Genomic DNA, 27,939 nt, shown 5'->3' with positions numbered 1-27,939 from the left:
GTGTGTGTGTGTATTTCTGAATTATAGTAAAATGAGCACAATAAAGAAGACTCATCTGCTAATTTCATGACGTCAATGATAACATATTTAATTGAATATGACTTTTTTTTCTCCTATCGCATAAAAATAGGCATCATGGTGATTTGCATCAATATTATTATTCACATAGCTACTTCACATACTCATCCACTTCTGCAATTTTGGATCAATTTGTTGAGAGAGTGCTTTCGGAAGGTATTCCGACCCCTTGACATTTTCACATTTTGTTACGTTCCAGTCTTATTCTAAAATGGATTAAATAAAAACAATTCTTCGTCAATCTACACATGATATAACATAATGACAAAGTGAAAACAAGTTTCAGAAATGTTTGCAAATGTATTAAAACTAAACTTTTACAGAAGTATTCAGACCCTTTGCTATGCGACTCAAAATTGAGCTCAGGTGCATCCTGTTTCCATTGGTCATCCTCTAGATGTTTCTACAACTTGATTGGAGTCCACCTGTGGTAAATTCAATTATTTGGACATGATTTGGAAAGGTACACACCTGTCTATATAAGGTCCAATAGCTGACAGTGCATGTCAGAGCAAAAACCAAGCCATGAGGTTGAAGGAATTGTCCGTGTAACTCCAAGACAGGATTGTGTCGAGGCGCAGATCTGGGGAAGAGTACCAAAACATTTCTTCAGCATTAAAGGTCCCGGATAACAGTGGTCTCCATCATTCTTAAATTTAAGAAGTGGAACCACCAAGACTCTTCCTAGAGCTGGATTACAGGCCAAACTGAGCAATCGGAGGAGAAGGGCCTTGGTCAGGGAGGTGACCAAGAACCTGATGGTCACTCTGACAGAGCTCCAGTGTTCCTCTGTGGAGATGAGAGAACCTTCCAGAAAGACAACCATCTCTGTAGTACTCCACCAATCAGGCCTTTTATGTTAGGGGCCAGATTGAAGCCACTCCTCAGTAAAAAGCACATGACAGCCCGATTAGAGTTTCCCAAAAGGCACCTAAAGGAGACTCAGACCATGAGAAACCAGATTCTCTGGACTGATGGAACCAAGATTCAACTCTTTGGCCTGAATGCAAATGTCACCTGGCACCATCCCTATGGTCAAGCATGGTGGTGGCAGCATCATGCTGTGGGGATGTTTTTCAGCGGCAGGGACTGGGAGACTAGTCAGGATCGAGGGAAAGATGAACGGAGCAAAGTACAGAGAGATCCTTGATTAAAAACCTGATCCAGAGCGCTCAGGACCTCAGACTGGGGGCGAAGGTTCAACTTCCAACAGGACAATGACGCTAAGCACACAGCCAAGACAACACATTGGTGGCTTTGGGACAAGTCTCTGAATGTCCTTTAGTGGCCCAGCCAGAGCCTGGACTTGAATCCGATCTAACATCTTTGGAGAGCCCTGAAAATAGCTGTGCAGCGACGCTCCCCATCCAACCTGATAGAGCTTGAGAGGATCTGCAGAGAAGAATGGGAGAAACTCCCCAAATACAGGTGTGCCAAGCTTGTTGTGTCATACCCAAGAATACTCGAGGCTGTAATCGCTGCCATAGTTTCTTCAGCAAAGTACCGAGTAAAGGTTCTGAAAACTTATGTAAATGTGATATTTCAGTTTTTTGTATGTTTTTTTATAAATTTGCAAACATTTCTAAAAACCTGTTTTTGCCTTGCTGTTATGGGGTATTGTGTGTAGATTTGAGAAAATTAACAATTTAATCAATTTTAGAGTAAGGCTGTAACTAACGTAACAAAATGTGGAAAAAGCCAAGTCGTCTGAATACTTTCCGAATACACTGTGTGGGTGGAATGAACTGAAGATGGGACAGCCGGGCATTCATGCGGTTGTGTCTGTTTATGCTGTTAAATGGACTCTACAACATTTTCTCAGATTGAGCAGCCCCCAACTCCACCACCATAAAAATACATTGCGATTCTCCACACAATCACATTACACAACAAATACAGTACAATACACCAGCAAGCACCACATTACAACTGTACATCCAGTTGTGCAACTGAGTCCTGCACAAGGGTGCGTGCTCAGCCCCATCCTGTACTCCCTATTCACCCATGACTACGTGGCCACGCACGCCTCCAACTCAATCATCAAGTTTGCAGACGACACTACAGTAGTAGGCCTGATTACCAACAATGACGAGACAGCCTACAAGGAGGAGGTGAGGGCCCTGGTGGAGTGGTGCCAGGAAAATAACCTCTCCCTCTTAGTCAACAAAACAAAGGAAATGATCGTGCACTTCAGGAAACAGCAGAGGGAGCACGCCCCATCCACATCGACAGAACCGCAGTGGAGTTTGAAGTTCCTCTGCATACACATCACTGACAAACTGAAATGGTCCACCCTCACAGACAGTGCGGTGAAGAAGGCGCAACAGCGCCTCTTCAACCTCAGGAGGCTGAAGAAATTTGGCTTGGCCCCTAAGACCCTCAAACCTTTGAAGATGCACAATTGAGAGGATCCTGTTGGGCTGTATCACCGCCTGGTACAGCAACTGCTCTGCCCGCAACCACAGGGCTCTCCAAAGGGTGGTGCGGTCTGCCCAACGCATCACTGGGGGCACACTGCCTGCCCTCCAGGACACCTACACCACCCGATGTCACAGGATGGCCAAAAAGATCATCAAGGATATCAACCACCATACGGCCTTATCAACCATCCTCCTTGCAAAACAGCTCGAGCTCAGTGAGGTTGGATGGAGAGCATTTGTGAACAGCAGTTTTCAGTTCTTTCCACAGCTTCTCGATTGGATTCAGGTCTGGACTTTGACTTGGCCATTCTAACACCTGGATATGTTTTATTTTTGAACCATTCCATTGTGGATTTTGCTTTATGTTTTGGATCATTTTCTTGTTGGAAGACAAATCTCCGTCCCAGTCTCAGGTCTTTTGCAGACTCCATCAGGTTTTCTTCCAGAATGGTCCTGTATTTGGCTCCATCCATCTTCCCATCAATTTTAACCATCTTCCCTGTCCCTGCTGAAGGAAATCAGGCCCAAACTATGATGCTGCCACCACCATGTTTGACAGTGGGGATGGTGTGTTCAGGGTGATGAGCTGTGTTGCTTTTACGCCAAACATAACGTTTTGCATTGTTGCCAAAAAGTTCAATTTTGGTTTCAACTGACCAGAGCACCTTCTTCCACATGTTTGGTGTGTCTCCCAGGAGGCTTGTGGCAAACCTTAAACGACACTTTTTATGGATATCTTTAAGAAATGGCTTTCTTCTTGTCACTCTTCCATAAAGGCCAGATTTGTGCAATATACGACTGATTGTTGTCCTATGGACAGAGTCTCCCCTCAGCTGTAGATCTCTGCAGTTCATCCAGAGTGATCATGGGCCTCTTGGCTGCATCTCTGATCAGTCTTCTCCTTGTATGAGCTGAAAGTTTAGAGGGACGGCCAGGTCTTGGTAGATTTGCAGTGGTCTGATACTCCTTCCATTTCAATATTATCGCTTGCACAGTGCTCCTTGGGATGTTTAAAGCTTGGGAAATCTTTTTGTATCCAAATCCGGCTTTAAACTTCTTCACAATAGTATATCGGACCTGCCTGGTGTGTTCCTTGTTCTTCATGATACTCTCTGCGCTTTTAACGGACCTCTGAGACTATCACAGTGCAGGTGCATTTATACGGAGACTTGATTACACACAGGTGGATTGTATTTATCATCATTAGTCATTTAGGTCAACATTGGATCATTCAGAGATCCTCACTGAACTTCTGGAGAGAGTTTGCTGCACTGAAAGTAAAGGGGCTGAACAATTTTGCACGCCCAATTTTTCAGTTTTTGATTTGTTAAAAAAGTTTGAAATATTCAATAAATGTCGTTCCACTTCATGATTGTGTCCCACTTGTTGTTGATTCTTCACAAAAAAATACAGTTTTATATCTTTATGTTTGAAGCCTGAAATGTGGCAAAAGGTCGCAAAGTTCAAGGGGGCCGAATACTTTCGCAAGGCACTGTACATATTTCCTAATTCCATTCTTTTGCTTTTTAGTTTTGAATTGTTAGATATTACTGCACTGTTGGAGCTAGGAAAACAAGCATCTCGCTACACCCGCAATAACATCTGCATGTGACCAATAAGATTTGATTTTAATGATAACTCTGGGTTTGTTGCCCCTGGCTCCTTCTTGTTAGCCATATTGACAACTTGGCCTGGACAAACAAAGTTCAACATTGCTTGAATACCTCGGGCCCCATCCCAAACATCCCCACAGAGAAGACCACCCTCAACCTCACACACAAAACCCACCCCAACGCACCTATAGATAGCCTGCTAATCATTGATGCATTTTGTGTTTTCAGGTGGTGAAGACAGTGGGCCTCCGGGAGGTGTGGTTCTTTGGCCTGCAGTACACAGACAGTAAAGGCTACAGCACGTGGCTCAAACTCAACAAGAAGGTGACACAGCAGGATGTGAAGAAGGAGAACCCTCTGCAGTTTAAGTTCAGAGCCAAGTTCTTCCCGGAGGACGTGTCTGAGGAGCTCATCCAGGAGATTACGCAGAGACTCTTCTTCCTGCAGGTAACACACACGCGCGCTCGCACACACACAGTTCTACAGTGTGTCCTTTGTACTCACAATGTACATTGCAGATCCAAACAAAGTATTCAAACAAGCATGTGTGTGTGTGTGTTCCCTGCCCATTCCAGGTGAAGGAGGCCATCCTGAACGATGAGAACTACTGTCCTCCAGAGACAGCCGTGTTGCTGGCCTCCTACTCTGTCCAGGCCAAGTATGCAGACTACAGCAGAGACGTCCACAAGCCTGGTTACCTAACTTCCGACCGCCTGCTGCCACAGAGGTCTGGACTCCATATCCATTCCTCTGTTCCCTCTCTGTCCCCCTCAGAGGGAGTGTGTTCTTTCTTAAATGAGTTGTTCTTTAGTAAAGTGGCTCAACTCCCTGACAATAAATCTGTTTGGTCTTTTGATGCCAGGCCTCTACTGTGGCTCTGTTTGAATAACCCTGTGTGTGTTCTGCAGAGTGCTGGAGCAGCACAAGTTGACTAAGGAACAGTGGGAGGACAGAATACAGACCTGGCATGAGGAACACACAGGCATGCTCAGGTAGGTCTGTGTATGAGGGTCTCTGTCTGTGTGTGTGGCAATGTATGAGGGTGTTTGTATCACACTTTCTCCTGTACATAAGTTATAACTTTCTAATGTGTGTCTGTGTACATAGAGAGGACTCTGTGATGGAGTATCTGAAGATAGCCCAGGACCTGGAAATGTATGGAGTCAACTACTTTGAGATCAAGAACAAGAAGGGAACCGAGTTGTGGCTGGGTGTGGATGCACTGGGACTCAATATCTATGAACATGAGGACAAGTAGGCAATACTGACTTATACAATGTGGAATAATTATTTATCCACTTATCTATTTGATATACTCCACGACACTATCGCCCTCTGCTGACCATGGATGGTACCTCTAGTTTCACTTTGTACTTCTCTGACATCAAATCAAATGTTATTAGTCACATGCGCCAAATACAACAGGTGTGGGTAGACCTTACAGTGAAATGCTTACTTGCGAGCCCCTAACCAACAATGCAGTTTAAAGAAATACGGATAAGAATAAGAAATAAAAGTAACAAGTAATGTACTGTAGATGGGTAGTTATCTTCCTATTGCATATTACTGTACTAGCATAGTGTTGAGACAGTCTGTGTTTTCCCTTCCCTCCACCCCAGGTTGACACCAAAGATTGGCTTCCCCTGGAGTGAGATCAGAAACATCTCCTTCAATGACAAGAAGTTTGTCATCAAACCCATCGACAAAAAAGCCCCAGTAAGTCCGTCTACCGGGAAGGCAGGGGACCCGTAATAATACCACACAATGTACAATAAACAATGAGAATATAAGAATAATAATAATAATATTGGAGTAGAGTTGTCCACCCCTGTTCTCCACCTTGCACTGTCTGTAAATTACCTTTAAATTGAATTAACCCCTTCCTCTCCTCTTCCATTTTTTCCCCTCCTCTCACTGCAGGACTTTGTATTCTACGCACCACGGTTGCGGATTAACAAGCGTATCCTGGCGCTGTGCATGGGGAACCACGAGCTGTACATGAGGAGGAGGAAGCCTGATACCATCGAGGTGCAGCAGATGAAGGCCCAGGCCCGGGAGGAGAAACACCACAAACAGATGGAGAGGTACAGTACTGGGCGAACACATGCAGACATGTGGTTGTGATTCTGACCAGAAGGGGGCAGCATTGTATTAAAATATGTCTGGTCTGCATTAGAACTACATAAAAGGCAAATCTCTGTATTTCCTTGATTCCCAAAAGGAGGGGAGAAGAGAGGATACAGGGAATTACAGAAATGAAAATGAGATACAAGTCTGATCTACCATCCTGACAGCTGCTCTCTGAAGATCAGGATGGTCCAAAGAGGCTATTGAGAAACAGCCTTGGACTGCATATCTCTGTATGCAGTGGTGTAAAAATATTTTAAAGGACTATTTACGTAGTTTTGGGGTGTATCTATACTTTACTATTTATATTTTTCACAACTTTTTACTTTTACTTTACTACATTCCTAAAGAAAATATGTACTTTTTACTCCACTACAGTTTCCCTGAAAACAAAAGGTACTCAGACAGAACAGAATTATGGTCCAATTCACGCACCTATCAATATAATGCGTTGTCATCCCTACTGCCTCTGATCTGGCAGACTCACTAAACACAAATGTATACACTGTGTTTGTAATTCATGTATGAGTGTTGGAGGGTGCCCTTGACTGTCCATAAAAACATATATTTTTTAATTGTACCGTCTGGTTTGCTCAATATAAGGAATTTTATGTATTGCTTTTACTCCTTCACTTTTACTCAAGTATGACAATTGAATAGTTTTTCCAATACTGTTATGTGCATTTTTGTGTGTCTTGTCTTTTTGTAAAGCATCTTAGAATGTTGTACCTATTTTGGGATGATAATATTTTATACATAGATATATAGTTTTATATTGAATATTATTTATATATATATCTGTCAACCGGGATATATATTCTACAATTCTTAATTTTAATATATTATTAGCCCAGGCATGTACATCGTCTTTTGTTTTACAGAGCCCAGCTAGAAAACGAGAAGAAAAAACGAGCGCACGCAGAGAAAGAGAGGGAGAAGATGGAGAAAGAGAAGGATGAGCTGATCGAGAGACTCAGACAGATTGAGGAACAGACGCTAAAGGCCCAGAAAGGTATACACACACACACACACACACACACACACACACACACACACACACACACACACACACACACACACACACACACACACACACACACACACACACACGCTAAGGATGCATCAGAGGAAAAATGACTCATTTGCATTCTCTCACTTATTTTTAAATGTCATAGGTTAACCTTGCAAGTAACACCTTGGTGTTACACTAAAGGAATCCGTGTGCTTCCAAGCCGAAACAATTCTCAAGACTTTGTGTATATATCATGACGACATTTTGTGACATATTTGTTAGTTCTATACCTTTTTTCCGGCTGTTCTGCCACACTGAAAATTTAAAAAATACTGCACCAAACAACTTAGTTAGATGTAAAATTGCACTACTAAGATCTCCTTGTCAAAATTAATGACAGATTTCTTGAATTATTTTCGATTTATTTTGACTATTTTTAGGAAGTGTATACTGGCTACGTCATCTCAAAATGGACACCTTTTTATAGTTTTTCAAGGGAAGGTCTTTTAAGTGAGTATGCGAGCACACTCATTCGGTTCAGCTAGCTGAGGCACCAGCCGAACTGAAGCATGCTGACGCCTTAACACCCACTATAGTACACAACTGGTGTTCAGACACTCAATTACCACAGAACAAGTTCACAGCTACAACATTTGCATTCAAGCCTCTTATCAGGAGGAGGTGAAGAATGGGATATCAGTTAGATATGGGCATAGGATGACACTGCCAGCTGTTATATCATGTTACGAGAACATTCTCTCTATTGTTGGCCCTTGACTTGTTGCACCACAGCTTTTCTGTTAGGACAGGACATAGCATGCCTGGGGTGTATTTGCATAGAGTTAAGTCATGGACAAGTATTAGCCATTGAGGCTGTAGTGCTGACATTATGGTGCCTCTAGAAATCTGATTTTATAATATAGATGAGGCCTTTAAACACTGTCATTCCATTGGAGATTATTTGAGTACTCCTCTTGTTTCATAAAATATATAGATTAATGTGTGAATGGATATCAGGAAAGATGGGTGTGATTCTTGCTCAGATCGGAGTATATTTGCCATAAATTGTTGTCAATTGTGTGTGCATCTTTGTCTGTCTCTGTCTGTGTCGTTCTGTGTACGCTCATACAGAGCTGGAGGATCAGACACGCAGGGCCCTGGAGTTGGACCAGGAGAGGAAGAGAGCGAAGGAAGAGGCAGAGAGGTTGGAGAAAGAGAAACAGGCAGCAGAGGAGGCCAAAGCAGCTCTGGTTAAACAGGCTGCTGACCAGATGAAGAACCAGGAACAACTGGTAACACATCACATCACCAGTCTGGGCCACGCTTTGGATCAGGGCCCCGTTTACTGAACATACTTTCAGTGCATACTTCTTTCCTTCCTTCCTTGAAAAAAATCACTGATTAGTGAATGCAATATGATAAGACACCTTACTCTGCATTCTATTTATTGATTACGTCAAGGAAGGATGGGTCTTAGTGTAGTTAACCATGTAAATATACCTACTGTCGGCAGCTATACAGTAATTCTCTAAATCAACAATCTCCTCTGGATTGTGCAATTATCACACTAAAACAGTTGTAAATTCTCTATTCTACATTATAAATTGGGTGGTTCGAGCCCTGAATGCTGATTTGGTTGACAGCCGTGTTATTTCAGATGGAATAACACAGGTATTTTTATTTATTTAACCTTCATTTAACTAGGCAAGTATGACAGCATTTATTTTTACTGCCGTAATTACATTGGTAACCAATTTAGAATAGCAATAAGGCACCTCGAGTTTGTGCTATATGGCCAATATACCACTGCTAAGGGCTGTATGCAGGCACTCTGCGTTGCGTCGGGCCTAAGAACAGCCATTAACTGTAGTATATTGGCCATATACCACAAACCCCTGAGGTGCATTATTGCTTAGACATAGCATCACTGTAATAACCCTGTCCCTGCTCTATTATCACCATGTCAATACATACAGTTGTATGTAAATAAGTGAGACTGACTTTTGTAAACACCTCCTCTGGTCACACTAGATTTTGTGGTTGGTTTTACTAGCATTCCACAGGTGATTTGGTTATTCCTCGTGGTATTGGTTTTTTCTTGGTCTTTCACTTGACATGCCTAAGCCCAACACATAGCTCAACTTTGTGCTTCAGCTCCAAATGACTGATTATGGTCTTATTTAGAGATAGTCATTGTTTTAAAGGGATATAGTTCACCCAAATGACAAAATAACATATTGCTTTCCTTACCCTGTGAGCAGTTTATGGCAAAGGTATGACAGCAATCCATGCTTTGGTTTTGTTTACCTGGCCACTGTTTCTGGCCATTGTGGCACAACTCCAATGCAAGTCATGCACTTCATGTCCAAATCATCCTAAAAAAAAAAAAGTATTGTATAACTCAATGAAGTTGCAAATGGATGATTTGGACATGCATTTGATTTGTGGCCAGGTAAACAATAGTGAAGTATGAATTGCTGGCACACCTTGTCCATAGACTGCTTACAGGGTAAGGAAATCTAAATGCAATTTGGGTGAACTTTCTCTTTATGCGTAGGGAAATAACATTGATGTGTTTGGTTTGATGCTGTGTTGGAAGGCCCTGAGGCAGTAACCTTTTTAGAGTGCTGACAGATATGTGTGATTGAGGTGTCAATGGGGGGAATTCTATCCTCTTACCAGCCTCTCTCCCTCTGGTATTCCAGGTAATATTTCATAGGTGGTATAACATGTTAAGAGTACTCACCACACAACCACGTGTCAATTTATATTGATATTGGTTGGTCATTAAGTTTAATGTGGAGGAGAATGGGCCATGGCCAACTCTTGCAGTCTGGTGGCCAGTGTGTTGGGGTGTGTGTGTGTGACAGAAGTGTGCCTTGTGCTTGTCGCTCGCAGGCCGCTGAGCTAGGAGAATTCACCGCCAAAATCGCTCTGCTTGAAGAGGCCAAAAGGAAAAAGGAAGAGGAAGCGACAGAATGGCAACACAAAGTAACTGTTACCTCCTCTACCTCTCTCTGACCCCCACATGCCCCCTGCGCTTACTGAACTAATGCATTATTATAATGGTGTCTGTGTCTAAATGTGTGGGGGTGTGTGACCTCAAACCAAATCGTATAACAGCTTTCCTAAAATAACTTCACGTTTTGTGTATGTGTGGGAGCTGAGGTTGAAATTGTGAGCGAGGATTTGTTTTCATTGTGTGTCTGTCCTTTTTATTTGCATGTTAACCCGTTACTGTGTGCATGAATGTTTTACTGCTTTTTACAAGTCTCTGGCCTGCTCAGGCCCTACACGTGCATTACCTTTAAATACAGATGTCCCTGTGTTTTGGCAAATGTATCTTAAAATGTGTTGGTGTGTGAGTTTGTGTGTGAAAGCAAGAATGTTTGTTCTACCTGTTGTGGATCCAAATAGAATATTGAAATGTGTCAATACTGTGTGATAGTTATGTACGATACAATAGATAAGCACTTTATTGAACGCCAAGTGACAGTATTTCGCACATTAACCTCCCCCTCCCCACTAGGCCATCTCAGCCCAGGAGGACCTGGAGAAGACTAAAGAGGAGCTGAAGTCTGTGATGTCATCACCCCCGGCGCCAGAGCACGATGAGCAGGATGAGACGAATGCTGAGGGTAGCACCGAGCTGCACAGTGATGGGGTCACCAGCCACCACAGCGAGGAGGAACGTGTCACAGAGGCCCAGAAGAACGAACGCGTCAAGCAACAGCTGCAGGTAGGCTAATGAAGACATGGCCTCACTTACATTTAACATTTTAGTCATTTAGCAGACGCTCTCTCCAGAGCGACGTACTGTACAATTAGTGCATTCCTCTTAAGATAGCTAGGTGAAGCAACAATACATCACAATGGTCCTCTGTAGCTCAGTAGAGCATGGCTCTTGCAATGCCAAGATAGGGGTAATTCCAGGAATTGAACCCACTATGTGAGAAAAGGTTGTACTCTATGGATGTTGAAGAGCATTAACCTGCAGGAGTGTGTCACCGCTTTGATGTTTGCAGAGAACGACAGGGTGTTGTCCAGGGTCACGCCAAGGTTCTTTGCACTCTGGGAAGGGGACACTGTGGAATTGTCAACCGTGATGGAGAGGTCATGGAGTGGGCAGGCCTTTCCCAGGAGATAGAGCAGCTCTGTTTTGTTGAGCTTGAGGTGGTGGTCAGACATCCAAGCTGAGATGTCTGCCAGGCAGGCAGAGATGCATGTTGCCACCTGGGTGTCAGAAGGGAAGGAAGCAGAAGAATAGTTGAGAGTCATCCGCATAGCAATGACCAGAGAGACCATGTGAGGATATGACTGTTGAGAGACCTGGTGAAAAGAGAATGGTGATGATGTAAAGAGACTTGGTCTAAAGAGAAAAAAAACTTGGTGAAAAGAGGATGAGCACCTAGAACCGAGCCCACGGGGACACCAGTAGTGAGAGCACGTGATGCAGACACAGGTCCTCTCAACGTCACCTGGTAGTAGTGACCTGCCAGGTAGGATGCAATCCAGGAGTGTGCAGATGCCATTAGGATGGATAGACCCCTAGAAGCTCAAACTAACAACTGCAAAAACATGTAGGGTTATGGTTAGGCCTAGTGTTTGGGTTAATGGATCAACAGTTTGCAGATTAGTTCAAAACATTTAGACCCTGTCTGCAACTATCAAAATTAAGTGTTCTCTCTCTTCCCCTCTCCCTCTCTGTCAGGCTCTGAGTTCAGAGTTGGCCCAGGCGAGGGATGACACCAAGAAGACCCAGAATGACATGCTACATGCGGAGAACGTGAAGGCTGGGAGGGACAAGTACAAGACCCTGCGTCAGATCCGCCAGGGAAACACCAAGCAGCGCATCGACGAGTTTGAGTCCATGTGAGAGACCTCGCCCTCCCACCCTTGCATTGCCACGACAGCGGCTCGTTTTTGTGTACAGCAAAACCTGCCCGTTCCCGTCCCATTCCCCCAAATCCCTACTTGCAAAAAGGCCAGAGGTGTGTGGATTCAATGTCCCGCCAACTATGCCTTGCCAAAGCTCTGCCCACTAGCGGATGGCCAATCAAACTGCTCCATGCTTAGAGCTCTGCCTAACCACATCTGGACTCGCCTAATCTGGAATGGCAAGCAACATACTGTCGAAGACAACTTCTCCATGAACAAAGGATCATTTAATGCTTGCATGTCTGATGTAAGAATGGATAGAGGAATTGGTTGATATCTTGCTTTCATTGAGAGGGAACAATTGCAGTTGAACTTTTGGATGTCGCTGGCCAGCTTGTATGTAAAGCTTTAAATACCGTACCTTACGTTTATTTGTTTGCCATTAGATTAAGAATTTTAATAGTTTTCTTTTTTTTAACGAAACAGCCTTATTTGTCTAATTTAATTTCGGCTTCATATTTAACTGTGGTGAGTTAGCTGTGCTCTAGTCAGTCATGGGTCAGCTGATGTTGAACCAGTGGTTTAATTCCTCCAGAATTTGACAACAGCGTTTATCTGTCCGTTCTGACCTATACCTTTTTGTGTCGTTTATCGTCAATTGAAGCATTTACCAATTATTTATTTTCCTTCACAATAAAGATTCCATGTATGTTTCTTATTTCCAGTCAGTCAAAGTGTTCATCCCCAGGCTGAACGAGGTAAAACCAAATTGGAGGGAGGCAGCAGTGCATTATTATATGGATGGAGTGATATGAGGAACTGTTCATTTTGAACATTCCAGATTCATCACCTTCCAGACATGTAAGAATGGGGAAAATAAAAGAACCACAAAAGCGCCCTAGCCACGTTGGTTTTCTAAATCAAGATTATGTAAGGAATGATCAGGTCAGCCACCTCCTTGAATTTACAACTGGTGTTGTTTCTGGTGAAAAAAAAACTGTTATTAAATTGTAAATATCAATTGTTTTATCCTTAATGTCAAGCGATGTACAATAATGTACTTTACTAACCTTTATCATCTTCAGTTATAACTTTGAACCCATTAATCATTATTTAAAAACATGTAAAAAATAAAAATGTAATGTTGTAGTAACCTTTCCAGAGATATTACCTTTCATGTAGTGTTGTGGAAAGATGACGACACATTATAGGCTATTCATTCAACTTTATCACCACAGTAAATGTAGCATCCGTTTGATTTTAAATTTCAGATGTCAGAGTGCCTTCAGGAAAGTATTCAGATCCCTTGACTTGTTTCACATTTTGTTACATTATAGCCTTATTCTAAAATGTATTACATTGTTTTTTCCCCCCTCATCAAACAGTACCCCATAATAACAAAGCAAAAACCGGTTTGCTAATTTATTTTAAAAAACAACTGAAATATACTTTATTGAAGCACCTTTGGCAGCGATTTACAGCATTGAGTCTTCTTGGGTATGACGCTACAAGCTCGGCACACCTGTATTTGGGGAGTTTCTCCCATTCTTCTATGCAGAGACTTTTTGGTTCCAAATTTCTTTCATTTAGGAATGATGGAGGCCGCTGTGTTCTTGGGGATCTTCAATGCTGCAAAAATGTTTGGTACCCTTTCCCAGATCTGTGCCACGACACTATCCTGTCTCTGAGCTCTACGGGCAATTCCTTTGGCCTCATGGCTTGGTTTTTGCTCTGACATGCACTGTCAACTGTAGGCCCTTATATAAACAAGTGTATGCCTTTCCAAATCATGTCCATTCAATTGAATTTGTGTTAAACAATTCAAAATCTATTTTATATTTGAGATTCTTCAAAGTAGCCACCCTTTGCCTTGATGACAGCTGTGCACACTCTTGGCATTCTCTCAACCAGCTTCATGAGGTAGTCACCTGGAATACATTTCAATGCCAAGAGTGTGCACAGCTGTCATCAAGGCAAAGGGTGGCTACTTTGAAGAATCTCAAATATAAAATAGATTTTGAATTGTTTAACACTTTGTTTGCTATCTACAGGATTCCGTATGTTATTTCATAGTTTTGATATCTTCACTATTATTCTACAATGTAGAGCATAGTGAAAATAAAGAAAAATCCTTGAATGAGTAGGTGTGTCCAACCTTTTGACTAGTACTGTAAGGTATTTCATTTTTTCTAAATTTTCTAAAAACCTGTTTTCGCTTTGTCATTATGGGGTATTGTGTGTTTTATAATAAGGCTGTAACAAAATGTGGAAAAAGTAAAGTGGCCTGAGTACTTCCGAAGGCACTGTATGTACACATCATCTTCTGACATTATTTTCAGTATGACAATGTTTATGGGGGGAAGAAAGAAAAAATATTTGAGTTAGGCCGGTTCGATTTGACATTTAAAGTTACAGTAAAGCCTAGCATTGTTATCGAAACAATGATGTTGACATGACAGGCTTCTTAAGTGTTATTTAAATTCCTTAGTTAATGACTATTTCCCTGTCAACCCATTCACTCTAGGCTACAATACACTTCTCTGACACCCTAGATCAGTGAACTATCGTATTCACATGATACACACTTGCCTCATCAACATCCTATCTTAATGAACCTGAGCACCATTTTGGCAGCACACCCATCCCATCCCCAAGAAAGAAGACACATTGTCATCATCTGAAAGCTTGAATAGGTCTTTATTGCTCTTATTATTCATCTTAACATGAAGGAGTCAACATGTACCACTTGGCCACAGTTCCCTGAATTGGCATGTAGTCTGCTACAGGCCAGAGTGTCATAGAGAGTCACATGCTCTGGGGTTCCAGTACCTAAAGCTCATTGTTGCAACATGTGTTCTCCCATTCACATACAGTACAGTCACCAAGGCAAAACATCAACATCACATCAGGCCACAGTTCTTGTTCTCCATTCTCCAGATTCTATTTTGGCTTGAAATGACCCATGTTGACCTGTGAAGAAAGCAGCATCATAATTCAGAAACATAAGTTAACTCTCAATTATTTTGCCAATTGCTTTGGTCCCTGACAGAATACCCGAATCCCAACCTTATTTTTGTGGATCTTTTTTTTTTTTAAACAATCATTTTTAAGACATTTATATTTAACAGTTTTATTGTAGCACAAATGGTTGGATTTAAAGCACAGCAGTGATGAATATGAAAATAAATTATACTTGACATTGGAAAGTTTGACACGTTAAAATCTATTTGTTTTGCTTGAATTTTAGGCCCTGGATGCAGACTGGCGAAATTAAACAAACAGTTAGCAGTCAAATAGAATTAGAAGTCAACCAGTCAGACCAATGACATAAAACCAATTACTATCCACATTCCAAAATGACCAAAAAATGGCCATGGTGGAAGAGATTCAACCCAGTACTGTATCCAAAACCCAGCACATGTACATACACTGTCTTCAAACTGAACCTCACGCCATCAAACGTGATTATTATACAAAAGGTGAACGGTCCCGTACAGCCTATATCCAGAGACGGTGAGGAAAACCACCCAAACAATTTCCCTAAAATGTCTTAATGCTGATTAAAAAAATACATCACATATAATTCCAATATCACCTCTTTAAAAAATCAGGACATGGAAAAATAAATGTTTAACTGAACATGGTTCAGACTATCATCGGATGTGTTTGAAAAAGTAGAGGCATTTACTACTCTGCCCACACCCCGGCACACACTGGCACACCCCGGCACACACTGGCACACACTGGCACACACTGGCACACCCCGGCACACACTGGCACACCCCGGCACACACTGGCACAACCCGGCACACACTGGCATACCCCGGCACACACTGGCACACCCCGGCACACACTGGCACACCCCGGCACACACTGGCACACACCAGCACACACTGGCACACACACTGGCACACACTGGCACACACCGGCACACACCGGCACACACACTGGCACACACACTGGCACACACCGGCACACCCCGGCACACACTGGCACACCCCGGCACACACTGGCACACACTGGAATACCCCGGCATACACTGGCACACACACTGGCACACACACTGGCACACACCGGCACACACACTGGCACACACCGGCACATGCCGGCACACACCGGCACACACACTGGCACACACACTGGCTGGCACACACCGGCACACACTGGCACACCCCGGCACACACACTGGCACACACCGGCACACACACTGGCACACACCGGCACACACACTGGCACACACTGGCACATACACACTGGCACACACACTGGCACACACTGGCACACACACTGGCACACACCGGCACACACACTGGCACACACCGGCACACACACTGGCACACACCGGCACACACTGGCACACACACTGGCACACACCGGCACACACCGGCACACACTGGCACACCCCGGCACACACACTGGCACACAGTGCCCTGCAGCTACTGAGAAGGCTCTTTTTTTAGAAAGGTGCTAGACGTCAAGTCTTGGGTGGCGGTTTTATTCGGCCACAATGTCACATGCTCGCTCAGCTCAAAGCTAATATGCCAACCAACTCAGGGGACCAGAAAAGAACACTGCTATTCAGTGACTTGCCATGTAATACTACTGTGTGAATGGACATGGTTTCTTATATGTAAAAAAACAACAATAACATATTTGAACCTTTTGGTTGTTGTCATGTTAAGAAACTGGTTCCAGAGAGGAAGTATTGTCTTTGTCAAGTCAGCAGTGTTCCACTGATCCTCTGAAGGGATAGGCTTAGTTTATTGAGAGAGCTGAGAACCACGGTACAAAAACATGTTAAGTGAAAGATCATGACCATCAATAGGGGCTGATGGGGAAGAAAAAATTCTCTGCTTCCCCATAAAGCTGAACCCCACAGTCACATTCACATGACTGTGACCTGAGTTAGATTGTGACCAGCCAACGAGAAAACACACTTTCAGACGAATGATAATAAAACAACCAATATTTTCAGTCCTGTGTCTGTTGATCACCAATCACAGTACAGTAGTTGGAAGAAATTGCATTTGATGCCTTTTCTTTCCCAAATAATTCTTAAAAACACAATACAACATTTCCCAAAATATATTTTAGAACATTAACAAATGTGACCAATTACGGCACATGAATCTCAAAATACTTTTTGTATACATATTCTCATATAAAACAATGATCTGGTTTAAGTTAATAGGATACAATTTGTATCAACGAGGAGAGGGATTCTCTTGGCCACTAAAGTTTGTTGTGGTCAGGTTACCTTGGCAACACAAGTCCAGTGTTTTGGATTGTAAACGGGTAGATGTAGTCCCTGCTGTGTGTGAGCAAGGCATTTCCCAACACGGTGTCATTGCCTAACTATTCCTATTCACTGAGCGATTGTGGCAACTTTACAATGGATTCTAAGCCAGGAGGTATAGAATGACCTTGTCCACAGAGTTAAGTACATTGACAGTTACAGTATAGCACCATCTGTCTGTCTGTCTGGATGGTTACACCTGACACCTTGTAATGAAACCCTAGCAACAGAAACCCCCTTCAACTAAAATAATCTCACACAACAAAAAGGACAAAGGGACATTAATAAATTAACACATTCAAACATTTAAATAAAAAGGTTAAGATAAACACCTGCACTAGTTTGCATATCCTTAAGAACCATCTGATTTCAATGTCCAGAATGGTTGTTGGAGGGCAAAAAAGTGGTTAAAAAAGAAAGCGAAAATCAATATCGCAATCTCTCAAGCTGTGAAGTAAGCTTCAGAGCTTTCCCCAGAGAGGAACTAGCTGCTGTCTGTGAGAGTAAACAATGCTCTGGGGTTTTCACATGGACTTTACCAGGCCTTTAACAGCTGGAGTTCTTCACTATAAAGGGGAAGTTCATCAAATTATTTCAACAACGTTATTCAATTCACCACCTGCTTTTATGAATCGTTAATGAACAAATGACAGGGATGCAACTAAATCAGTGTAGCTTAGATTTATGAATTTGCTTTGTCTTTTAGTTTGAAATGTTTGGAAGTAACATGTTTATGACAACAAACAATACCTTCGATTTGGAATCCCAGAATTCCCCCCGTGTTAACACCTCAGGATTTTATGATATGATTGGCAAAATGTTGATTAAAAAAAGCAACGAAAAGTGCCATAACAAAATATAAAGACAATAAAAATAATTTAAAACATACAAAATAAATACATTTAAGCAACACATCCCATTCAAAGAGTCTCCTGAAATAATGCTGACACACATGTTCACTCCTACCCACACACCATAAACAATCCTGACCTTAAGTGCTTGTGGTGGTCTCATACCGCACAACAGTAACGGACAACAATAAGGTAGCTCGGATTCTCCTTAAAAAATATAATAAAAAAATCTCCCCCTGTATCGTATATGTTTTGGGAGGACTATAGAGTTGGGCACGTCACATCTTTCCTCTACTACAGTAGTGTCAGTACTCAGTAGCGAGCCTGGGACTTCTCAGCCAGGATGGCTGCAGCCAGCTGCTGGGCGTCCATCACATGGGGGTTCCTCTCCATCACCACCTTCACCAGCTCTGGAGGAAAGATGTTACATAGATTGACAAACACTTTATCCCTCACATCCTGGCATCTTCCCCCCTGGTGCTGGGGGTCCATGGAGGGGTGGGGTAGAGGATGGGAGGAGGAAGGGGGTTGAGGATGGGGCGAGTGTGTCCCCCTGGGCCAGGAAGAGTGCCAGGGTTGTTCGTGGCCCTCAGGCTGGGACTGGAAGTTGAAGGCCTCGTAGCAGGGCTGGAGGAGCTGCTGGTAGTGGGAGTCCCAGCTGGCCAGCCGCTGCTCCTGTCCCATCCCAGGGTAGGTCCTCCGTGGGCGGACAGGGGAGTGCTCGTAAAGCCGGGAGTTCTGGAGGCTGTTGTTGTCCTGCCAGGTGGAGCCCCCCAGGTTATGCCCCAGAGTTGAGCTGTGAGAGTGGCAGTGGGGGCTGGAGGTCTGGGGTGGAGGTTGGGGAGGGTAGTCCTCCGAACAGCCAGAGCTGCTCCCCACAGATGGGTGCTGAAGATGGGGAGGAAGGTAGGTGAGATGGGCCTTGAAGTGGTGAAGGGAGGAGGGATGATCCTCCAAGCTGAAAACCTGTGTCCTCCCCATGCTCTGAGATAGGGGGTAGCTATGGTGGGAGCCTCCATGTGGGTGCAGTGTCAGACCAGGGGGCGGGTGGTTGGTGTGGTGTGGGTAGCGGCTGGAGCAGTGGTGGTGATGGGGGTGGTGGCATTTGAGGCCATCCTCCAATAGGGGGTCAGGAGAGAAGGAGTCAGAGCTCATGCTGCCCTCACTGCTGCAGTCAGATGCCAGCAAGCCTGTCCGTAGGTCAGTTGGGAACAGCCGCTCGGGTATCAGTGGCACCACCAGGTTTAGGCTGGAGTACGCCCTCATTAGGGAGTTGTAGCCCAGCTTTGGGGACTCACAGGTGGGATAAGACTCAGAGTGACCAAGCTCCAACAGCCCTGGAGCTCTGCAGGAGCCGTTCCTCCCTGCGTTGTGGTCCCTCCAATCCTGCAGAGAGAAGCCTTGGCTGGAAGGAGGACCCCCAGAGGCAGGAACCAGGAGGCTGTTGCTACAGCTGCTGCTACTGCTGCTGCTACTACCTCTGCGGGCCTCTGATTTGGTCCTCCCGCCCAGCCGCTCCTCCAGGAGGTCGTTGTAGGGGGGGGTGCACAGGCCGGGGTCCGACCGCCTCTTTGGGGCGGCTCGGTGGGGTTCTGGGAGCCCGTCTGCACTGGAGCTGCTGGACATGCTGTGGCTCTTCACCAGCGGAGCAGAGCCCAGGCTCTTGGAGGAAGAGTTGGAGGAGGAAGAGGAGTTCTTGGCACTGGCACGCAGCTCGTCGGCCACAGAGCGCTGGGGCTGACTGCCTCTCTCAGGGTGGTAGAATTTACACTTGTGGCCGTAAGTGCACTTCTTCCCTTTAGAGAATACAGGGTGGTTAACTCTCAATCATGAGACAAGCCAGAGGAGGCTGGATGAATAATGTATAAGAGGATGGCTAGGTGTTACCATAGGGGCAGGGCTGCTTCCTGTGTTCTGGGATCACTGGTCTCTTCCTCAGGAAGTTCTCCAGACTGGGACCATGGCGACCCAGAGGATCATCAGGAGGCATGAACCTGGACACACAACCACATACCAGACACACGGTCAGATAACCACTCAACATCCACATATCAATCCCCGGGAAAAACAACTCCAGACACTAATAGTTATAGGCTTGGTGGGACCTTACTTGTCATTGACGAATGAGTACATGAGCAGCCGCTCGTCAATGAACTTCTTCCACTCTGTCTTCTCATTGGCCAGGTCCCGGTAGTTGTCGTTAGAGACGATGATGCCGTCGGACTCGTAGGCCAGCTTGACGATGAAGCGGTCGTCGTAGCAGACCACTCGGCGACCCTGGACCCGACGAGACGGAGTGAACACCAGGATCTTGTCTTTCTCCAGACGACGCAATATCTCCTGGTCTAGAGAGAGAAGAGAGGGGGGGAACAGGAAGAGAGGGCGAGAGATAGAGAGAGAGAGATAGGGTATGCATTTTGCTGCCAGGAATATACCTGACACCTGCAGTGTATTTGTATTTGGAGATCTGGGTAAGGGTAAGAAATGGGTAAGGGTAAGAAATGGGTAAGGGTAAGACATGGGTAAGGGTAAGAAATGGGTAAGGGTAAGAAATGGGTAAGGGTAAGAAATGGGTAAGGGTAAGACATGGTTAAGGGTAAGAAATGGGTAAGGGTAAGAAATGGGTAAGGGTAAGACATGGGTAAGGGTAAGACATGGGTAAGGGTAAGAAATGGGTAAGGGTAAGAAATGGGTAAGGGTAAGACATGGGTAAGGGTAAGAAATGGGTAAGGGTAAGAAATGGGTAAGGGTAAGAAATGGGTAAGGGTAAGACATGGGTAAGGGTAAGACATGTAAAACCTATGAATTCATGAGCCAAGCCCTCCAGCATTTAAGGTTTGTGTGTGTCTCTTCTTAATAAATATTTAAAACCAGACTCTACTTTTGCCTTTAGAAAAGATTGATGTAATTTCCACCAATATGAAAATCAGCCATGATATAGGTTAAAGGTTAGACAAGTCTATACAGTATAGTCTATTTTAACCCCAACATTTTATGGGATGACATTGAATCAACGTGGAAAACTGATTGGATTTGCAAAAGTCATCAACGTAAGAGAATTTCGTGTTTTTTGCACCCAGCTTTTAACCTAAATCCAATTACAGGGTGACATTTCGCTTGATTTCACGTTGAATTCACGTTGGTTGACAACTCAACAAAATGTAAATCAAAACTACAGTAGACGTTGAACTGATGTCTGTGTCCAGTAGGTAAGTAGAAAGTCAACGACTATAACATGTGTACCTAAGGGCTCTACTCAATCTGTATCGCTGAAGTTTTACAGATTGCAAGCTAGAAATGCAAAAGTCATTTCAGATTGAGCCAACATACCTGTAGACCTATGCAGCGTTTATTGCATGCAGTATATCGTGGGAACATTGCCTTTAAATTTCAACTGTGATGCTGAACTTCCACCATACAGATCGAATAGAGCCATACATTTTTATGTCATTGGTGTTAGTAATTACAAAGACAAGGACCTTCAGCATTCCCTCCAGTGGCAAACTGTTATTGGAGTCTATATTTAGGAAAATTATTTTCTAATTAACCGGGTTGCGGAGACCCGAATTACAAAAAAAACAGCTAATGTAATCCGTTACATTACCATTAAAAAATATTGTAATCAGATTACAGATACTTTTAAAAACCTTTTACTTATAGGATTACTTTTACATTTTGTAAAGGACGTTTGCCTCAAAAATATTGAACACCTTTCTGTTTTCTTAATGACATTCAAATCAGCATTGAAAAAAGGCACAAGTTTTGTTCCCAGTCTGACCACAAGTCAGAGACCACTATGCAGGGCTGGAACCAGAACAAATCAGTTGGACGGGCCTTTCATTTCTATAGGTGGGCACGTTTTTTTCACGGGACCTCCTATGTACGCTTGCATGTTCACAGTTTTTTAAATGGGTGTTATAGTATTTGTATTTGTATTTATTAAGGATCCCCATTCCTGGGGTCCAGCAACATTAATGCAGCTAAATACAAGTTAAAATATTATATGACATTACATTTCATAACACTTTACCCAATACATTTAGTGTGTTCCCTCAGGCACTCCACTATCATATATTTACAATACAACATCCATGTGTACGTGTGTGTATAGTATGTGTCTTATCATGTGTACGTGTGTGTATAGTATGTGTCTTATCATGTGTATGTGTGTCTGCGGCTGTGTGTGTCTTTTCACAGTCCCCACTGTTCCATAAGGTGCATTTTTATTTATTTTTTAGTAAAGATCATAGGCAGCTTGTGAGTTTCAAGTTTGGGGAAGCTTACAATTTATCCTAACATTTCAGCAGATTTGCATGCCAGCTATGATTATTTATTATTATATGCACATTTTCGTGGAACAATTTCATTTTTAGAAATATTGTTTTTGTTTCCCAACATCATTATCACGGGGTTAATCCAAAGTAAAGCGCTAAAAATGTAAAAGTTCAAATGTAACTAAGGCGAGAGCATCAGCCTCTGCCATATGGACACGTTGATGCACTGTGATCCGTTGGTGGCTAAAGAAATGAGCGCATAGAACTCAGAGAACTCAGAGCAGTAAGCCTAAAACTTCTTCGTCAGCTAAGTAAAATACATAGGCCTAAAGCCGACAAATAAAACCAGTAGAAAATTATTCACATTCATCCCTCTATTTCGCCTGTCTGCCTCCCTTTCTTTCTGTCTTGACTTGAGCTATTTATAGTGAAGTTCATTGTATCAAATCCTCAACTGGGTCAGCCCAAAGCTGTCACTAGCAAACATGCAATTCCGGCGCCGACAGAGATGGCCGCCTCGCTTCGCGTTCCTATGAAACTCAAATCAAATCAAATCAAATTGTATTTGTCACATACACATGGTTAGCAGATGTTAATGCGAGTGTAGCGAAATGCTTGTGCTTCTAGTTCCGACAATGCAGTGATAACCAACAAGTAATCTAACTAACAATTCCAAAACTACTGTCTTATACACAGTGTAAGGGGATAAGGAATATGTACATAAGGATATATGAATGAGTGATGGTACAGAGCAGCATACAGTAGATGGTATCGAGTACAGTATATACATATGAGATGAGTATGTAGACAAAGTAAACAAAGTGGCATAGTTAAAGTGGCTAGTGATACATGTATTACATAAGGATGCAGTAGATGATATAGAGTACAGTATATACATATGAGATGAATAATGTAGGGTAAGTAACATTATATAAGGTAGCATTGTTTAAAGTGGCTAGTAATATATTTACATCATTTCCCATCAATTCCCATTATTAAAGTGGCTGGAGTTGGGTCAGTGTCAATGACAGTGTGTTGGCAGCAGCCACTCAATGTTAGTGGTGGCTGTTTAACAGTCTGATAGCCTTGAGATAGAAGCTGTTTTTCAGTCTCTCGGTCCCAGCTTTGATGCACCTGTACTGACCTCGCCTTCTGGATGATAGCGGGGTGAACAGGCAGTGGTTCGGGTGGTTGATGTCCTTGATGATCTTTATGGCCTTCCTGTAACATCGGGTGGTGTAGGTGTCCTGGAGGGCAGGTAGTTTGCCCCGGTGATGCGTTGTGCAGACCTCACTACCCTCTGGAGAGCCTTACGGTTGAGGGCGGAGCAGTTGCCGTACCAGGCGGTGATACAGCCTGCCAGGATGCTCTCGATTGTGCATCTGTAGAAGTTTGTGAGTGCTTTTGGTGACAAGCCGAATTTCTTCAGCTTCCTGAGGTTGAAGAGGCGCTGCTGCGCCTTCTTCACGACGCTGTCAGTGTGAGTGGACCAATTCAGTTTGTCTGTGATGTGTATGCCGAGGAACTTAAAACTTGCTACCCTCTCCACTACTGTTCCATCGATGTGGATAGGGGGTGTTCCCTCTGCTGTTTCCTGAAGTCCACAATCATCTCCTTAGTTTTGTTGACGTTGAGTGTGAGGTTATTTTCCTGACACCACACTCCGAGGGCCCTCACCTCCTCCCTGTAGGCCGTCTCGTCGTTGTTGGTAATCAAGCCTACCACTGTTGTGTCGTCCGCAAACTTGATGATTGAGTTGGAGGCGTGCGTGGCCACGCAGTCGTGGGTGAACAGGGAGTACAGGAGAGGGCTCAGAACGCACCTTTGTGGGGCCCCAGTGTTGAGGACCAGTGGGGTGGAGATGTTGTTGCCTACCCTCACCACCTGGGGGCGGCCCGTCAGGAAGTCCAGTACCCAGTTGCACAGGGCAGGGTCGAGACCCATGTTCATTGCTCACATGGAGTACTCCAAACAATAGACAATGAACACATTTACAAAACTCATAACGGTTATGAAAGAAACCAAAACTTGTTTCTCACAAGTGTAGCAGGTTGTGAACTCCGTGAACAACGTTTCCAGTCCGAGAATGAGAACGATAAATGACAGCAATTAATACATGCATTAACAGAAATGAATATAACCAAATGATGGGGGATGAATGGTACGTTTATTAGGCCTACTGGTGATATACGTAAGGGGAAATTGATCAAAATCAAAATCAAAGGGCAAACAATTCACACAATGAATGCCCAAGAATTATCAGGAGACAACTGAGTGGATGCATTCTGGAGAGAGACACGCCATATCTTTGCCACACACACCTCCCATTCCTCTTGTTGCAACATTTTAAGTTATACTCAAGACACATTATCTTCACACATATTTGAGATACTTATCACTGAAAGCTGCAACTCAATCAGCCCCAAATTGCGGGCTTCCCAAATATGCATAGGCCTACACACTTGTGATTTGAAACAATCCACAGCCAATTAAAAAAATAAGCTAATGATCATCTGTGGCTAAGTCATGCTCCCTGGTGAAGTATTTTGAATTATATTATTTAGACAGGAGTAATTATAGCCTATCATTTTTGTCATAACATCAATTTACTTTATGGGAATCCAGCATCCTAACAAAGCATAGGAATCCTGCCAACTTTCATTTCCAATTTGCAAGAGGCTGAAACCAGAGATCTGTATATAATGACGAGATGTCTCCTCCCTAACAATTGGAGTCTTTGGACCAAAAGCGGAAGGCAGGTGACAAGCTTAAGTGTGCAAATTATGCCCATAGAAACGCATTGGGATTATTCTGCAAAGATTTTGGCGAGAGTGAACCCTCTCGATTCTCCTCTTCTTCTCTACTGAAGCCATGTCACCGGAGAAAGTATCAGAGCATGTGAAACAGCCTGGACAGTCTGGACAGGAATATACTGAACAAAAATATAAATGCAACATGCAACAATTTCAAATATTTTACTGAGTTACAGTTCATAGTAGGAAATCAGTCAATTTAAATAAATAAATTAGGCCCTAATCTCTGGATTTCACATGACTGGGCAACCAGGCCCAGTCATTTCAGAATGAGTCTTTCCCGACAACATTTATTACAGACAGAAATACTTCTGAGTTTCATCAGCTCTCCGGGGTGGCTGGTCTCAAATGATCTCGCAGGTGAAGAAGCCAGATGTGGAGGTCCTGGGCTGGCGCGGTTACACATGGTCTGCGGTCGTGAGGCCGGTTGGACGTACTGCCAAATTCTCTAAAACGACGTTGGAAGCGGCATATGGTAGAGAAATTAACATTAAATTATTTGGCAACAGCTCTGTTGGACATTCCTGTAGTCAGCATGCCAATTACACGCTCCCTTAAAAATTGAGACATCTGTGGCATTGTGTTGTGTGACAAAACTGCTCATTAGACTGGCCTATTATTGTACCCAGCACAAAGTGCCCCTGTGTAATGATCATGCTGTTTAATCAGCTTATTGATATGCCACACCTGTCAGGTGGACAGATTATCTTGGCCAAGGAGAAATGCTCACTAACAGGGATGTAAACATATCTGTGCACAAAATTTGAGAGAGATGAGCTTTCTCTGCGATCTTTTAGTTCAGCTCATGAAACATGGGACCAACACTTTACATGTTGCATTTATATTTTTGTTCAGTATAGTATGACATGCCATACTGTTTTGGTCCAGACAGCATCAAATACATGATCTACACATATTGAGAGAGAGGGGCGCTGTCTCGCTCGCTCGGATGCTTTAACTGAGATTCATGCGTCTTCCTGTCTGCACACGTTTGAAGCACGTAAAAATCGTCTGTTCTCGGTTGCAACACTGATTACCGTATTCCAAACTGCCTCTGGAAACAACGGCAGCACAGTAACTAGGAGCTTCATGAAATGGGTTTCCATGAGCGAGTAGCTGCACACCAGCCTAAGTTTACCATGTGCAATGCCAAGCGTCATCTGGAGTGGTATAAAGCTCACCTCCATTGGGCTCTGGAGCAGTGGAAACACGTTCTCTGGAGTGATGAATCACGCTTCACCATCTGGGAGTCCGATGGACAAATCTGGGCTTGGCGGATGCCAGGGGAATGCTAGCTATCCGAATGCATAATGCAAACTGTAAAGTTTGGTGGAGGAGGAATAATTGTCTTGTGCTGCTTTTCATGGTTCGGGCTAGGCCCCTTAGTTCCAGTGAGGGAAATCTTAACGCTACTGTATACAATGACATTGTAGATGATTCTGTGCTTCCAACTTTGTGGCAACAGTTTGTGGAAGGCCATTTCCTGTTTCATTGTGACAATGACCCCGTGCAAAAAGGGAGGTCCATACAGAATTTTTTTTTTGAGATCGGTTTGGAAGAACTTGACTGGCCCACACAGAGCCCTGACCTCAAAGCCATAAAACACAGACTGCGAGCCAGGCCAAATCGCCCAACATCAGTGTCCAACCTCAGTAATGCTTTTGTGGCTGAATGGAAGCAAGTCCCTGCAGAAATTTTCGAACATCCAGTGCAAAGCCTGCCAAAGCAGCAAAGGGGGAACAACTCCATGTTAATGCCTATGATTTTGGAATGAGATGTTCGATGAGCAGGTGTTCACATACTTTTGGCCATGCGGTGTATCACAGACCCATTATAGGCTACATTTACATTTACATTTACATTTAAGTCATTTAGCAGACGCTCTTATCCAGAGCGACTTACAAATTGGTATTTTATTAGGATCCCCATATTAAGATCCATATTAGCTGTTGCAAAAGCAGCAGCTACTCTTCATGGGGTCCACACAAAACATGAAACATAACATATTGTAATACAGAACATTAATGGACAACAGCTCAAGGACAGAACTACATACATTTTTTAAAATACAAAAGGCACACCTAGCCTACATATCAATACACACACAAACTATCTAGGTCAAATAATGAAGAGCAAAACGTGCCACTCTGTTCTGGGCCAGCTGCAGCTTAACTAGTCTAGGTCTTTCCTTGCAGCACTCAACCACACGACTGGACAATAATCAAGATATTGCTTTTTGGAGTGTGGTGTGAAAAAAGCAGAGCATCTCTTTATTACGGACAGACCTCTCCCCATCTTTACGACCATTGAATCTATATGTTTTGACCATGACAGTTTACAATCTAAGGTAACACCAAGTAATTTAGTCTCCTCAACTTGTTCAGCAGCCACACCATTCATTACCAGATTCAGCTGAGGTCTAGAACTTAGGGAATGATTTGTACCAAAAACAATGCTCTTAGTTTTAGAGACGTTCTGGACCAGTTTATTACTGGCCACCCATTCCAAAACAGACTGCAACTCTTTGTTAAGGGTTTCAGTGACTTCATTAGTTCTGGTTGGTGATGTGTATATAGT

General features: G+C 43.5%; 2 protein-coding genes across 6 annotated transcripts in view; one reads left to right on the top strand and one right to left on the bottom strand.

The window, feature by feature from the left end:
• Positions 1-14,269, top strand: part of LOC118386231 (radixin-like) — a 61,473-nt gene extending 47,204 nt beyond the window's left edge. For 4 of the 5 annotated variants that reach the window (XM_052522351.1, XM_052522352.1, XM_035773785.2 and 1 more), the window contains 11 exons: positions 4,340-4,558; positions 4,687-4,838; positions 5,020-5,103; positions 5,219-5,365; positions 5,731-5,827; positions 6,032-6,195; positions 7,120-7,250; positions 8,382-8,542; positions 10,149-10,241; positions 10,780-10,989; positions 11,962-14,269. In XM_052522351.1, coding sequence (XP_052378311.1) covers positions 4,340-4,558; positions 4,687-4,838; positions 5,020-5,103; positions 5,219-5,365; positions 5,731-5,827; positions 6,032-6,195; positions 7,120-7,250; positions 8,382-8,542; positions 10,149-10,241; positions 10,780-10,989; positions 11,962-12,126 — 1,623 coding nt within the window. In that variant the 3' untranslated portion in view covers positions 12,127-14,269. The remainder of the gene's footprint in view (positions 1-4,339; positions 4,559-4,686; positions 4,839-5,019; positions 5,104-5,218; positions 5,366-5,730; positions 5,828-6,031; positions 6,196-7,119; positions 7,251-8,381; positions 8,543-10,148; positions 10,242-10,779; positions 10,990-11,961) is intronic. The other variant, XM_035773787.2, reaches the window with a different exon arrangement.
• A 662-nt stretch (positions 14,270-14,931) lies between these two features.
• LOC118386230 (probable ribonuclease ZC3H12C) overlaps positions 14,932-27,939 on the bottom strand; it is a 28,265-nt gene continuing 15,257 nt past the window's right edge. Inside the window, exons 4-6 of the mRNA XM_035773783.2 lie at positions 20,386-20,620; positions 20,163-20,269; positions 14,932-20,071 (exon numbers count right to left, since the gene is read on the bottom strand). Of these exons, the coding sequence (XP_035629676.1) occupies positions 18,588-20,071; positions 20,163-20,269; positions 20,386-20,620 (1,826 nt within the window). The 3' untranslated portion in view covers positions 14,932-18,587. The remainder of the gene's footprint in view (positions 20,072-20,162; positions 20,270-20,385; positions 20,621-27,939) is intronic.

The sequence above is a fragment of the Oncorhynchus keta genome, chromosome 7 (genome assembly GCF_023373465.1).
Source record: "Oncorhynchus keta strain PuntledgeMale-10-30-2019 chromosome 7, Oket_V2, whole genome shotgun sequence".
NCBI lineage: Eukaryota > Metazoa > Chordata > Actinopteri > Salmoniformes > Salmonidae > Oncorhynchus > Oncorhynchus keta.
Note: the sequence above shows the minus strand (reverse complement) of the source record. Positions and strands in the feature narration are given on the sequence as shown.